The 16,327-nt window shown below is 41.9% G+C and overlaps 1 protein-coding gene across 1 annotated transcript in view; it reads right to left on the bottom strand.

The window, feature by feature from the left end:
• LOC124595825 (clavesin-1) overlaps positions 1 to 12,560 on the bottom strand; it is a 104,313-nt gene extending 91,753 nt beyond the window's left edge. The window contains exon 1 of the mRNA XM_047134721.1: positions 12,455 to 12,560. Coding sequence (XP_046990677.1) covers positions 12,455 to 12,461 — 7 coding nt within the window. The 5' untranslated portion in view covers positions 12,462 to 12,560. The remainder of the gene's footprint in view (positions 1 to 12,454) is intronic.
• Between the last annotated feature and the right edge of the window lie 3,767 nt (positions 12,561 to 16,327).

Here is a 16,327-nt window from a genome sequence, read left to right as displayed (position 1 = left end):
ACTATATCTTTAACTGACCTATTCATTCTCTCCATCACAACATTAAAAGGTGCAGGATATAGAATACTTCCTTGCTTAAGTCCTTGTCTTATTTCAAAGTATTCAGAGTTCCCCAATGGTGTTCTAATTCTACAATTGTGTCCTCTGTACATTGTCTTTATTACATTAATGTATCCACCTTCTATATCTATCTTCTTCATTTCTTCCCAGAGTCTTTCCCTGTTAACTGAGTCATATGCCTTTTCTATGTCTATAAAAACCATAATCACCCTTTTGTTATACACCCAACTTTTTTTTCCATCAGTTGACGGATGGAAAATATCAGGTCGATCGTGCTTCTTCCTTTCCTAAACCCATGCTGTTCTTTACTCATCTCCTTTTCTATCTTTTCACTTATTCGATTCAGTAAAATTCTTTCAAAAATCTAAGCTGTATGATTCATGAGGCTTATTCCTTTGCAGTTTTTACAAAGTCTTTTATTGCCTTTTTTGAAGATGGGGACAATGTCTCCTTCTCTACAATCGTCAGGTATTGTACTATTTCTCCACACACTTGATAGTACTCTATACAGCCACTTCATTCCCACTGGACCTGCTGCTCTTATCATGTCCACTGATATTTCATCGGGTCCTGGGGCTTTCCCCACATTCATCTTCTTCACAGCTACTTCCATTTCTCCCAGTGTAATTTGTCCTAATTCTGCTTCCCAACTTCTCTCAATTTCTTCATTATTTGTTGATGAACATTTTTGCAGTCAGGTTGCATGAGAACCACGAGAGTGCCCTTCTGTGATAAGAAATCGCACCCTGGACCGTAATTGCAGGTACTGGTCCAATTTGATTAGCATGCAGACAGTTTGGTTGCAAGTCCTCCAGTGGCCTCCTTCCAAACGACGCACAACCATCGCTGACACCGAGGCAGAACCAATATTCATTAAAAACACAACAGACCTCCACCATGCCCATGAGGTCTCGCCTGATGTCACTTTAGTTGCAAATGGCGGTAGTTTTGGGGTCAGTGGAATGTATACGCGTCTGGCTCTGAGCTGTCATTGAAGTAACTGATTTGTAACAGTACGTTGTATCACTGTGGTGCCAACTGCTGCTCAAATACCTGCTGCAGATGAAGCACGATGCTCCGGAGTCTTACGCCCAACTCTATGGTCTACCCTCTCGGTAGTGCCACGTAACCGACCGGAGTTCGGTCGCCACTAGCGCCATTGCTATGCGACTGGCGCAAAATTTGAACTGACGTCTGTCAAATTTACAAATACGCCTACTAACTTTCATTGAAGTCGCAGAACTCCTCTTTGGTCTTGTAATGTTTGCCTGTCTGTGTATACCATAGTGAAATGAGTATCTTTAGACACGCACTTCCCCGAATCCATACAGCTGCAGTTTCAATGCACGCAGTCTACCGCACTCAGTGTTTTTCCAGATATGAATTACGAATGGTTTAAATAAAATCCGGTGGCAGGTAAGTGAGATAACTCATGTCGATAATATTGCATGGTTCACTAATAAAGGAAAAGTTCCAGGTGAAATGTTGCGATTTTCATGGCCCAAGGCCTCAGTACGGGAGTCATGAACGGGACAGAGGTGAGTACTTAAGATAACGGAATGATTTATACTAGACACTACACATCAATTGAATACGTGTATCGCTTCTTTGCGTGTTTTTCACTACGTAGCGCACTATGTATTTTCGCCTGCAGTGAAGAACAGGGCGAAGATTTTTTTTTTTTAAATTTCGGTAGCTTATGCGTTTCCAGGTGTCTACATAGTCTGATTTTTCTATTTGCATACGTGGCACCACGACGTCTCGCTTTTTCTTTTTACTAGATGCTGCTAGTGATGTGCTTAGGTGCATCCGCACAACCTTTTCGGTCGAAGCAGCGACTATGTATGCAAGACCAACGTTCGCAGAACCTGGCATACCAGTAAACGCTGATTCTTTACAGGAATTCACATATTTAAAACAGATTCAAACGTGCGATTACTTTTCAAATCAGTTCATGTGTTAAACATTTGACATTAAGCATGTAAACAAGAAAAGTTTACGAAGTATATGAAATTATGCTTAAAGTTTGTTGGAAGTCGGTAAGTGCTCTCATTCTCAAATACTGGATTAATTTAATCCTGGTATTTGTGAGCCATCAAATTACGCTGCCTCAAGACGAAAGCATACTCTCTAACTGTAATATCTGTCTTTTTGTGTTAAGCCTTAATATAAGATTGTACCTCTTAATGAGTAGATTATGACAGCCTGTTAAATTTTTAAATTCGATAAATAATTACCCGAAATATGGTAAACGAAACTCTTGTTGCCTCTGAAAGCCGTTAGATAGGCAACCAACAAGTGGTATGGGGTTCTGGGATAGCGATTTAGTGGAGGAGGATATTGGTGTTTAACGTCCCGTCGACAACGAGGTCATTAGAGACGGAGCACAAGCTCGGATTAGGGAAGGATGGGGAAGGAAGTCGGCCGTGCCCTTTCAAAAGAACCATCCCGGCATTTGCCTGGAGTGATCTAGGGAAATCACAGAAAACCTAAATCAGGATGGCCGGACGCGGGATTGAACCATCGTCCTCCCGAATGCGAGTCCAGTGTGCTAACCACTGCGCCACCTCGCTCGGTAGCGATTTAGTAATACAGGTTACGGCATTCGTCAAAATGTTGTTCACAGAAACAAAAGCATCAGTTGGGATGGTCACTTCATTTTGAACCACCTTTTAAGGACACGTTAAGTTATGAATCTGGATGAATAGTCTCCCTGCTGAATATACAGAACGTCATCTGGATATGAAGTGCGCCGTTCGATTTTGCTCACAGAATCTGAAGTTACCGCATTGTTCGTCGTTCTGCACAGTGAATGGACATTTATTGGTCTCCAGAAATATATGTCGAGTCCGAGTCGTCGTTTAAGCAGCAGTTAGGACGTTCTTTCTTAAGGTATTTATATAGAAATAGTAGTTCACTCTTGGTCTAGGGGGCAGCATCTGTGACTACTATCAAAACGGCCATCAGCAGCGGCGGAAAAAGACTTACGGCAGAAGAAGTCACACTTTTTCTGCCCAAGGTTTTGTCAAAGAGCGCGGAGGAGCGGACAGTATCCAGGGCCCTCTCTTGCCCTTTGGGGTGGGGAAACTGCCACTAAAGGCAATGATCAACGCCATTACAATGCACAAGGCAATAGAAACCACTGCATTAAAGACTCAAAGTTCATCAATAGTGCATGTTACCTGTAATGCCAATGAATTCTCCAATTGTAAAAGATTCCTGATTAGTCCCCATTCGGGTCTCTGGGAGGGGACTACCAAGGGGAGGTGACCATGTGAAGAAAATTAATGGCCAACGACGGGATAACATTGTACAAATCGGAGCATGGAATGTCACAAGTATGCTAGCAGTAGCAAAGCTAGAAGACCTGCAAAGGGAAAAGGCTCAGTCTAGATTTAGCAGGAGTCAGTGAAATGAAATGGAAAGAAGGATTATAGGTCAGAATAATGTAGGGTACCACCAAGAGCAGTAGAAAATGGTATAACGGGGGTGGGATTCATTATGAATAGGAAGGTAGGGCAGAGGGTGAACTCCTGTGAATGAGATTCGACAACAAGCCAACGCTTACAACGACAGTTCCGGTATACGAGTATATACCAAAGTCGCAAGCAGCAGTTTAAGTGATAAAGAAAGTAGACGAGGATATTGAACGGGTAATTCAATATTTAAAGGGAGGCGAAAATATGATAACAATGGGGGAGGAATAGAAGAACGGTTATGGAAGAATATGGGCTTGGCAGTAGGAATGACATAGGACAAAGACTGAGTTCTGCAATAAATTTCAGATGGTAATGAATACTCTAAGACTCACAAGAGGAGGGAAAGACCTGGTGACACGAAAGTTACCAGCTGTCACGCTCAGACAGATTCCGAAGTCAGAAACTGGGCTGTAAGGCGTACCCAGGTGCAGATGTAGACTCAATCATGAAGAGTAGATTGAAGTGTAAGAGAATCGCTAGGAAGGATCAGTGCGAAAGAAAGTAGGATACTGAAGTACTGACGAAAGATAAGACATGTTTGAACTTTGCTAAGGATGTGGATACCGCGATAAGGCAGTTCAGCTGCAGATGCCTGGACATCTCTAAAAAGGACAATCACAGTCGAACATAGGTACAAGGAAGATACTGCTAAGAAACTTTGGATGACATGAAATGTTTCAATCGATTGGCGAAAGTAGGAAGTACAAAAATATTTAGGAGAAAAACAGGAATACTGTATTATAAACCCCTTAGGAATGAAATATGTAGGAAGTCCAGAGCAGTCAAGACGAAATGACTGCAGGAAAGATGTGAGAAATCGATGGTCTGGAGGCCTGACTCAGAATATAGGAAAGTCAAAACAGCCCTCGGTGAAATTAAAAGCAAGTGTGGTAATATTACGAATGCAGTGGGAATTCTACTGTAAGAGATGAATAATTAGGTGGGAAGATAACAGTGAAGGCCTCTATGAGGGGGAGAGGACGTGTCTCATAACGTGATGGAAGAACAAATGGGTTCGATAGGGATGACAGAGGATCCAGTAAGGGAGCACTCGAGACTTGACATCAAATGACAAGATGGATACGTAATATTCCATCGGAATTTCTAAAATTATTAGGGGAATTGGGAACCAAACGACTACTCAAGATGGCGTGTAGAATCTGAGAGACTGGCGACGTACCACTCCGCTTTCGGAGAAACATCATCCATACAATTCGGAAGATAGAGACAGGTAAGTGCGAAAACCATCGCACAATCAACTGAACAGTTCACGCATCTAGTTTACTGACAAGAATAGAATGCAGAAGAATGGAACAGAAAATTTAGGATCAGTTAGATTAGGATCCATTTCTAATCATTTTTTAGACTTTTAAGCCATTCACGAAATCAACCAGCACCGAAACTAGTAGCAGGGAATTGTGACGTCGTTGGAAACGGTACCATCGGAAAGTTTACGATCTACAAACAAAATGCACTTCTTATTGCATCAGCTGTTCGTAGTTTTGCCAAATGAACTACACAACATTCAGTAACTTTTGACCTCTGCGCGTGGAATTTTTATAGCGGAACTAATGTCGGTGATTTAATTAAAGTGCCGCAAATGTAGAAACTAAGCTACTTTGTGGTTTTATACCACAGTATCAATTACACAATGCTACCACATACCTTACGAAACTCGTCGCTCTTTCAACTGCCACATCCATGAAGATAAGAATTGTCACACGTAGGCTGAGCTTACAGTTATGAAAATAGTGCCTTTGGCTCTATGTACTATGTTACGTGACATCTGTACACGCTTAGGACAACGAATTTCAACATATAATTTTTTTCTATAACCTAATAACCGCTTGTCGCAGATACATTTTACTTCACAACACTTCTTGCATGTATGCACAGACGCTACACTTCCTTGCATCATCAGTATCTTCATTTTTTACTACGTAGCTAAACAGCAGACTTCAGCATATTTAAAAATATACGCCATACGCACCACACAGCTCTCAGACCGCAAGGTGCTACTTGTTTTTTTATTACGTAGAAATCGTAATTTTCGGTGCAAGCGTGAGAATACATCAGGCATTCACGATGCAGATTCTTCACTGGGAATATGTTTGACAAAGCGTGACGCGTATTCATCCCACGCATATATTCCAGTATTTCAACATTTAATAATCCATGAATCTAAATGCAAATGCGCATGTAGGGGGGAAAAGAAAAAAATTATGGCGGGAAACATGTTATTACCAACCTAACATAATTATGTCACTATTTGATATGGTAAGCGTCTGCTGGGCGTTAAAATTTCGTAAGAAGTGAACATAAAGAGGAAATTTGTCCGAACTTTAACCATTTTTGGAAAGGGAAAATAAATTACAAATTACGCGTAATACTCTGGCAAGATGGAAAGGATGGAAACTGATTTTTGAACTGCATTAACAATCTTCGCTGGATATGACATCGAGTCTATTGTGCCAAAAACATCTGTGACAGATATACCGCCTTTGGTTTAAACTGAATTAGATGTATAGCTTTATGGTAGCCATAAGGATTGCAGAGTATTTTCATTTCAGTTATCTGACTGCGCTGTCGTGACAACAGCGTATTTGTTGCGTTTGGTCTTTTAGGGGGGACATCGAGCGTGGTGACACTTAGTGACTAACCTGGTGCCATCGTAACTTGTTACGATACGCAATTACTGCTTAGCGATACGCGCGCGCAAGGTGCCCCAATACTGCCAGCTTTCGTGCAAGAATCGTATAAGATCTTAACTTACCTGTGACCCTGAAACTTAGTGAGGCAATATGAACGAGTCGTCAACACCTGCTCCCAGCCTGCTGATTAACCAGAAAGAGATCGGTTAATACATCCTCTCGCACTGCAGTACTGTTTAGTTGCATCCATGTCTTGAGCGAGTCACATTCTGCTCCTCAACGGTCTATATTGACACTGTTTCAGCGTCACGTCTTTTTTTTTTTTTTTTTTGCTATTTTACACCTTTTTAACCTAAATTTACCTGGTTGATAATGGTGTAATTTAACATATTTCATCCCAACCTTCTTCCGTTCGCCATCAACATCATCCTTTTTCTTCAGTAGCTTTTATCCCAACTAGGCAGCACAATAAGTAACCTCAAAACACTCCAGTTTCGTAGTGACGGAAAAAATCCACTCTGCTACAGCACCGTTACTCTATTTATGAGGGATATATTTCAAATACTCTCTTATGTTGTTGTCAGACACCTTTGACGGTTACTCTGGATAACAGTTGCTGATGTTACTTAAGCTGCTGTAGCTGTGTGGAGTACTTCCGGCATTACCTCATAACACATAAGGGTTCTTCACCCCTGAAGTGCAATCTTCCCACCTCTTTACCGTAAGATATGTGACTCGTAAATGCCAGTGTTGGCGTGTAAGGACAATTGCGACACGAAGAGAGAACTCAGAACGGCACTCCGCTAGGTGCTCCAGCTTGAAGGAACTGCAAACAGACCGTGTCTTCCAGGCACTGCTGCTAGTTCCCAAGTAGATGTGTCGGAATACTCCACGCGGCAGTTATTCCTATCCTCAGTGCAGATGCCTGCCGGGTCTACGCAAGCACAATAGGTCCATTAAAACAGCAATCATTGTTAGACATCCCTAATGAGCGACAGTTGCTGTGACGAAAGCCGACAGCGTGTGCTCCAGGGCGGAAAGGGGGGGGGGGGGGGGTAGTGTCTTGGGTCTTGCTGTCAGGAAAACGATCTACACAAATTATGATCCTCGTCTAGTCAGTCATGGCTTTCGTGCCACTATTTGCGAAACTTAGCTTTCCCTAAAGTCGATTAAATTCCGCATTTGAAATTTCTTTCACGATCATGATTTGAGTGAAACCATGTGGTTAGAGAGCTACCTTATCAGAGCGACATACCAACCTCCTCTTTGTGTGAGGGTTGTACGTATGTTACACCCTATTAAATATGTGATATACCAACCGACAAAACGTTCCTCCTTTAATGGCACTGCTGAGGCACTGACTTTTCAGTTGCATCAGAAACAGCAAGATGCCCACTGGAGGCTACAGTTAAATTATAAAATAATTTTATGCAGGTTCTGCATTGGCTGCCACACCTATTAATACGCTAAGGAACGTATGAAATTTTAAGAAATGCTTTAATTTTCACTCACGTTGCAGTAGTGTTTGTACTTTCTTTCAAAAGGCTTGGCATAAACCACATGCTACTGGAAATGTTTTCATGTCTACCGAATCACTCAACAAGGTCTTCGACATCCGTCATCCGAGGGGGTTCAGTGAACGAAAGCCGTAATAGAAATTAAATCATTTCTTAGTAACAACCCTGGTGGAGTTTTACACATTTCCTGGATTTATTTCAAGCCAGAAATTAGTAATGTTTTTCCTCATGAACTGGGAATAATTTTCCACCTTACGACTTCATTCACACGCGTTGTAAATATACAAAATACCTCGCGAACGTCAGAAATGGAGAACATGGTGTAACTGTAAAGATCAGTCTACTTTGGCATGTCCGCCCCTGGTAGCTGAGTGGTCAATGCGACGGAATGTCATACCTAACGGTCCGGGTTCGATTCCCGGCTGGGTCTGAGATTTTCTCCGCTTAAGGACTGGGTGTTGTGTTGTCCTTATCATTTCATCCCCAACGACACGCAAGTCGCCGAAGTGGCGTCAACTCTAAAGACTTGCAGCAGCCGAACGGTCTACCCGACGGGAGGCCCTACCCACGCGGCATTTCCATTTACTTTGCCATCTACCGAACAACTTTTAATGAGTCTTACACAAGCTTTGCTATTCGTGTTGCACTCAGAACCGGCGTGAATAGTAATAGGCAAGGCTCATCGAAACAGAAGTCTCGATATGTAACTATGAGGGGTGATCGAAAAGTTTCCGTTTGAGGACGCTGCTACAGCGTGTATACAACGTAACGTGACTCTCGTGCGTGTATATAAGCATCGACATGTACGCAAGGGATTAGTGTGGCATTCGTATATTTCCGTAGTGCGTGCGGTAAATGTGGAAACGTGAAATATGGCGACATTATTACCAAATGCGCCCAGACAGGACCAGCGTGCTGTTATTCGTTTCTTGGCCGGGGAAGAACCAGCACAGGTAGACATCCATAGGAGAACGAAGAATTTGTGTGGGGTAGCGTGTCCGACGGAAAACCACCACTGCGGGATGCTTCGTGACAACAGACGTCCCCATATCGCAGAAGTTACGCCAACTTGAGAGGGAGATATTCTAGCACCCGACCTATGTTTCTCATCTCACGCGATTATCGCGCCTTCGGTGTCTTAAAAAGGACCTTGAACCTGGTGCGTCGATGGGATCATTACCTGACTGCTCACTGTTGTTCTGCCTGGTTGGCAAACCGGGTTTGGGCTGTGCGGCCTCCGAAAGCGACATTTTTTATGGACGGTTATAACTAAGGAGAAATAAAGAGACTTTTGGGTTTGACTGTACTTATCCAGTTTTTATGACTAGAACGCGTTCTCCAATTCTAAGTTAGACGCACGGATAAATAGTGGACGCCCAAAATACGAACATGAAGTTAGAAATAATAGATGTGAAACATGTCAATGTAAATCAGCCAACTGAAAAAAAATTGGCTTTTTACATTAGCCTGGCTTAGACGGAATGAGCTAACTCGAGTTGGTGTGCTGTTACCTACACCAGGATAAGAACCGGTTGGTTGTAGAGGAAGCCAAACAGGAATCGTGGAATCGCAAGCTTGGTACAACTTGGCATCCCTGGCGTAGTACTTTCCCCCAACTTCTCGTCCACAGCCATGATAAAACTTACAGAATACGTTTTTGTTCCATAATTTGTTGTTAAGAATGAAATACCTTAATCCCTGTCATACCTACTATCGGCCAATTTGTACCACTTTGTTACTGTGAAGTATGCCTGTAAGTTTGGCGTCACTGCAAATCACAATGACAGACCGTACATGGCATTAGGATGTTCACATAATCATGAGGAACTGAAATGGAATAAAGTATCTTACACGTAGTTACCAACAACCTACATACGAAATGTGGGTATTCGTTTTTCACGTGTTCGAAGCATTGCCAGTTGGTGAAATACAGTGCAGGAATAATATGCTAAATTACGTTTCGAACCGAATATTTGCATTTGTCGTCTCATACCCACTGCAGCATCATAAGAACTTCCAACATCGCCTTATCTTTTATAAACAAAATTAATGCCAAATACGTACTGCTATAAAACTTATACCTATGTTGAAAAATCACCGTTTGCACACGGCTATTCTGTCACTTTATTACACAAGCAGTCTCATTCATAAACAGGCAATTCTCCGGTATATTGTGACAGTGAAATGTATGACAATCCATACCTTCTACGTTGGTTTTTGTGGTAGTGATTATAGGTCGTAATAAATCTGATGATGATGCCGCAATATACCTCAAGATGGTCTGTTAATGACTGTACAGCAGTGAGCAAACTACGATTTTTCAAGAATTTCTAGTAACTGCAAATCATAGCCTTAGCGAAACTATACCTTTTTGTCTTTCCTTCACGCTCTAAGAGCCGCCGCGCCACTTACTGTGGCCGCTCATGTTACAGAAAAAGCTGCCTTAGTTGCTTGATCAAAAGCAGTCCTCCTAAATGACAATGTGCACACAAAGTTTTCTCTCAGTCGTTACTTTCATCATGACTTGGACGCTGCGCTCTGACAACGGCATGTACAACTACGAAGTACATTTTGCAATCGCGAGCCATTGCCATCGGGAAGTTCGAGCTCCTGCACATTGTTATACTCCTAGTGTGGCTACTCGCCAAACTGTATTCCTGGAAACTTCCCACAATATCGTCTGATAATACATCAATGGAAAAACTGGAAAAACTTATTTTCGTTAAAAGAATCTAGGCTGCGCGTGACGGAAAAAGAAACTCAGCGGACTAAAACACAGATCTACGAACTGTCAGCTGAAAGGCTACTTTTACTGTGACGCAATCCAATGACACACACAATCGGGTTAGCACATAGTCACGTTTGTAAACACGCGAGAGAATGACCGTGGAAACAGGAACAATGGCTATCGTATGAACAATGGAGGTCCCAGGAGGTCGCGAGCGACCGCATGAAATTGTGGTCCATCACATGCTACTTGCTCGCAATTATGAGCAATACCTTAAGCACTTCGACCATCGAAGCTATTTGAAAAATTGGTGTCCTTAGTACACCAATTGTGGGCTGCATAATGGGACACGTATCGAAATAAGAACTTTCTGTTTAACATTGAATTTGTCGCAGTACCTTCAATATGTGCTACGGAGCTTACTCTACGATTATTGGCCCATCTCTCCTCACCCTTGCCGCATTCGTATGTACGTCTTCAAGACTGATACGCGTCCTATTATCTGTGTTTATTCGAATGACATTTGATTTGCATTACTGATCCGCAAAATGGTGTGTGCCAGGTTCAGTGGCCTAAGCGGGTGTATAACCAAGGATGATGGAATACTCATATGCTTTTTATTTCAGTTTTCGTTCGCTTGTTCGTTCTATATGTGCTGCAACTTAAAGCCTTTTTTCCTTAAGGCCTTTCGTTACTTTATTAACTCCAAATCCCGTTTGATTGGCAAGGAGATGAGCTAGGAAAGAAATTCACAAGAAACCTTGCTACTTTCGTTTGTTGTCCAAATCAGTTTTTCTGCCGTCATCTGCATCGGTCGTGTAACGGTGAATGAACTACTGTAAAATTGGTGAGATTTAAATAGATTATACTGTCAGAAGCATCTGCACAGGACCGCCACGTCACTACACTGTCGTAAATTACACTTTTCTCCACATTTATCACACGTTCAAACATAGAACAGCAAATAAGAGCGGATAAAGGTAAACAATACGTTAAATTATGCTTATACACAATGCACATTTCTTAAACACCATGACTGTATATTTAATGATGGCTAGAAACGCTTGCAGTCAGCCAAAATGTTTGCTTTTGCCTGTTTCTATCAAAGCTCAGCTTCATATGACACTTTCAGAATGCTTAGTTTTGGAACATTGTGCTTCACTCTAAAAGCAATTACGGTAGATTTACGTAATTCTCTTCTGAACATGAAGTCACTCTAGTCACGACAGTTAACAATTAAATTTTGGCTGCAAATGTAATTGATTACAACTGAGCTTTACGAGATTTCCTATAACTGAAGTCCTATAAATAAATTCATGAAATGCTTGGTTTTACCTAGCCACCCTTTCAGCCTGATCACATTATTTTGAAGATTTACACCGTTAACTGAACAATTGTTGAAAAGTCGTGCATAGACGTCAAAATGTCGTTCATAGTAACGAACGACGATACGAAGACCGAGCAATCACTATAAGTTAAACAGCAGCCATGCGACGACGCGAAATCGTTCTGAAAGTGCATTCACCGGCTTTCAAGGTAAGCCGCTCAATTACTTGGGGGCTTGATGAAATTTACCGTTAATAGCGGACTACTCATTGTTTATACTCCGAGTAAAGCATGGAACGATTCTTTTAGAGGGGAGAAGCAAGGTACCACGTTACCGAAATTAAGACACTAATCATGCTCAAGTCGTACGAGGCTCAGATGATCTGAGTGGAGAACGCAAGTGTACAAAATTAAATGAAAGTTAAACACAAGACTTCAATTTTGATAGAACCATTCACAATCTCCAAAGAGAAGCAGTGAACATGGCTGGGCAGTCAAATTTTCCGAGCGAGCTACAGGGCTCCAGCTGGTTGTTTACCAGAAGATGGCGGGCCCAGTACAACTGCTAGCAACGCTACCGGACCGAGCCATTAACTACAGCGTGTTCTGTTCGTTGCAGCACAGGCTATCGAACTAGTTACGGCCAGTGGGCGACTGACAGCGAGCGCGTGCTAGCGGCATCGGATGCAGTACCTGTCATGGCGGCTGCTACTGCTGCGTCCTCTTGGTACGAGATCCGGCGACAGACTAACCCGTCTGCCGCCGCGGCGCCGCCTATAGAGTGTCTCGGCGCGCAGGCGCCCTGCCCCCGGTAGCAGGAGTGGGGGAACCGGCTGCGGCTGCTGCACACAGCGGCGGAATTCCCTTCCAACCGCTGACGAACACGAACGTCCCGCGTAAGGCAGGGGGGCCTTTAGGGACGTGACCCTGCTCTGGCCGTCTCGTCGCTCCACAGGCACTTTCCGCAGCGGAACAGGTGTGACGTATGGCGCTTCTCTTCACGTAAACGTAACACTCACGTAAATTATTTTGTTGTTCGGAAATATGTATTACCTAGAACAAATCTATAACTGTTTTTGGATATAACCTAACTAAAAAAAAAAAATCGAAATATTTACACATTTTATATTTCCTGTCATGTCACAACTGTGTTACGGACCATAGCTCGAACGTGGAACTTTATGTTCCGGCGGGAAGTGCTCTTACAGACTGCACTGCCCATGCACAACTAATGCCCCGTTCTCATAGCTTCACTGCGCTACTTGTTTTAAATGAAATGCTTTTATAATTGCGTAGGCTTATGTGGCTAGATTCAGTTGACATAAAAGTCTTCTGAGCATCGAACTGCATAATGTAAAAAATTATACTACTGGAGAAACCAACGTTTCGGCCACAGTTGCAGTGGGCACTATAAATGTTTGTATTGTAAAATTTAGTGACCTACAAAGTTGCGCAAATATTGCTGCGAAACTCAACACATCCCTCAAATTATTTGCACAAAGTAAGGGATTTAACATATATATATGGTGACAATAACAGTGTTCATTTGCATTCCAAAGAATTGTTTTTATATTTTTGCTTTTTATTGCAGATAATTTTATCTGTGCGTGTTGATATAATGTTGGAACTAGTTTTAATGATACATTAGTGTAATTTAAGAGCAGAATTGCAAGGACTGCCACAGAATGTATAGTATTTCTTCAAATTAGAATTTCACGTCCTTGAAAATAAAGTGAATATACGATATTTATGTTAATGTTATGAATTACTGATACTTATTTCTTGTACATGAAAGCGGTTTGCCCAAATAATAAAATATTACACGTGAAATGCAAAACTCATCTCCTCCTTAGCCTTCACTTGCGATTGCGCACGCGCACACACACACATGAAATTTAAATATAAGCAGGAGATCCCGGGTTCGAGTCCCAGTCGGGGCATACATTTTCATATGTCCCCTTTAACGTATGTCAACGCTTGTAACCAGCAAAGGGTTTTCATTTCATTGTAATTTAATTTAAATCTATTTGCTTTGTAATCATGCATATTATTTCTCAAGTCAACAGCCCCTTTTCTCAACACATGCTAATAGTACAGGGATGAATGACGTATTCTTAGAAAGGATTTTAACTGGCTCCTGACTCTGCATACCGATTCTGCGCTAAGACCTATTATTTATGGAAAATTTTAATATAAAGGAGTCTCATAACTATCATAGGCATGAGGATCATGGATACCCAGCTTCACACCTGTATCTTGCGAAACTAAGTTATTAAACACGAATAAGAGACTCCTTTTTCATATTATATTATTGCAAATACCATTTTATTTGTTTTGAAGTACTTCTTAACTGGATAATTCGCATACAGAATTGTCATATACAATAAACATGACCACTGCGGTAGTCCATCATCTCTGTTCGTTGTACACGTCGACTTTTCAAAATGAATGTATTTGTCATTGCTTTCTTGAACTGTGGTTGACTTATTGCTACTACGACCTAATGTGCTTACTGTAAATGAAAATTTTTGTCGAGTTAAAGTTACAGGTTGTGTCGCCCTTCTGACAGTCTCTGATCTGTAACTGTCGTCCGAACAGGTACAAATATTCCAAATGCAAAACACGTTTTTGGGGACATGTAAATGTATATACAAGGATGTACCATAAATTCACGATTATTATTTCACGTTTTACGTGGTTTCCTCAAATGTCCTCTCCCCACCTAAAAAGAAATAGTGGGATTGAAAGGTTGAGCTGTTAGCATAATACAGCACTCCCCAGTACCCCTCGTGCTAAATAATAGTCCTAGGTACTCGTGAAGTTGACAAGGATGTTTTTACTATCCAGTATAGGTTCAAATGGTTCAAATGGCTCTGAGCACTATGGGACTCAACTTCTGAGGTCATCAGTTCCCTAGAACTTAGAACTACTTAAACCTAACTAACCTAAGGACATCACACACATCCATGCCCGAGGCAGGATTCGAAGCAGCGACCGTAGCGGTCGCGCGGTTCCAGACTGTAGCGCCTAGAACCGCTCGGCCACACCAGCCGGCACTATCCAGTATAGGAAATTACGTTCATTCACCTAGATGTTTAGGTCAGAACTGTGCCTCCTGTGACACCAGTAAGTTTCTGAGGGTATTGTGGTTACACTGCTATTATTAAAATACCCTACCCCATCAGAAGCCAGCACCACCGATTACGAATTTAACGATGAAGTGTTTCAGATAGGCCTAATACCTCATCTTCGACGTTGTTTAGTTACTTTTGTAAGGTGTAAGAATCTGAAGCCAAGTGCCCGTAAACTGCAATTTTTTTTCGTACGTTCAATGCTGATCTTGAGGTTTGACTATACGACGGCAAACGTCAGCTCTGTGTCACTGCGTAGCGAAGCTACTAACGGAGAATGACACTAGGCTGTCAAATACAAGTACTGCACATGTGTGAAAAGTCACAGTGACAAATATCACTGAGTGTTGGGTGTTGGCGATTCATCAAGATTTGAAAATAAAAGGTATGTTGTCGGCTCGATAAGATTATAAATTTGTTATAAATATAGACTCTTTACAAAAAGAAAGTGATCTAAGAATTAGGGAAATTTCACTAGTCTGTAAAGAAAAGCTTCCAGCCTATTACTTGAAGGGTTTTATGCAACGGTTCAACACTCACAAATGTTCCTTTACATTTTCCTCTCAATGGCAATTCTTGTAGACTGGATCTCAAAAGCCTTTCAAATACGCACTATAGTATCTGCAGCGAATTGTGTTCGTGGTGGGTACTTACTGTCTGTAGTAGGTAGTATAAGACCGCAGTTAACATGAAGGTTATGATAGTGTGGGGTAGTTAGCTGCATGTTTATAGAGGTGTTGCATATGTTTCATTATTAATAATATCACTCATGAATACTGAACAGGTTTGACAGACGTCTAAAAAACGAGTAATTACTCATCGAACTACGACATGGAAGAAACTGCTGCGTCATTGAAAGCTTGAGCAGGGAACAACGCGTAGTTAAGACATTAGTGTGCGTGACGTGCGAGTATGAGTAAACGAAAAAAGCGAAGAGACAAATCTCGTTGCTCGTACTTGAAACAGCTCGTAGACGCCTCATGGTCACACTCTGCACAACTTCTTTCTCGATTTCAAGGAAAGTGACCTCCGATCCACCGCAAGGAATTACTACGAGGAAGCCAAGAAAAACGTCGCAGAAAGTACACTATGTGATAAAATTCATGGAGCCATACGTTGGAAAATACTCTGTAAGTATGTCCACGGGCTTCATCCCGTTACGGGGCTGCATATTCTTTGCCTTAATGACACTCTCCACATCACATCAGTTCCAGTACTTGCGCTACACAAGTCACCGTAAGATCTACAGCAAAGGAAACTTATTGCATGTATCTTCACAGAAGACAATAGACGGTATCATTGACAAAGTGCACAAAAATAGCGAAATAAGTTTCATAAACGCCAAAACCGTTGTCGCCCGATCTCTTCGTCACTGAGCGAGCCTACATATAGGGAGTGGACAAAAATATGAAAACACAAGAAACACATTGTCATA

This window comes from Schistocerca americana, chromosome 2 (genome assembly GCF_021461395.2).
Source record: "Schistocerca americana isolate TAMUIC-IGC-003095 chromosome 2, iqSchAmer2.1, whole genome shotgun sequence".
NCBI lineage: Eukaryota > Metazoa > Arthropoda > Insecta > Orthoptera > Acrididae > Schistocerca > Schistocerca americana.
The sequence above is the reverse complement of the archived record's forward strand: the minus strand, read 5'-3'. Positions and strand labels throughout refer to the sequence as shown.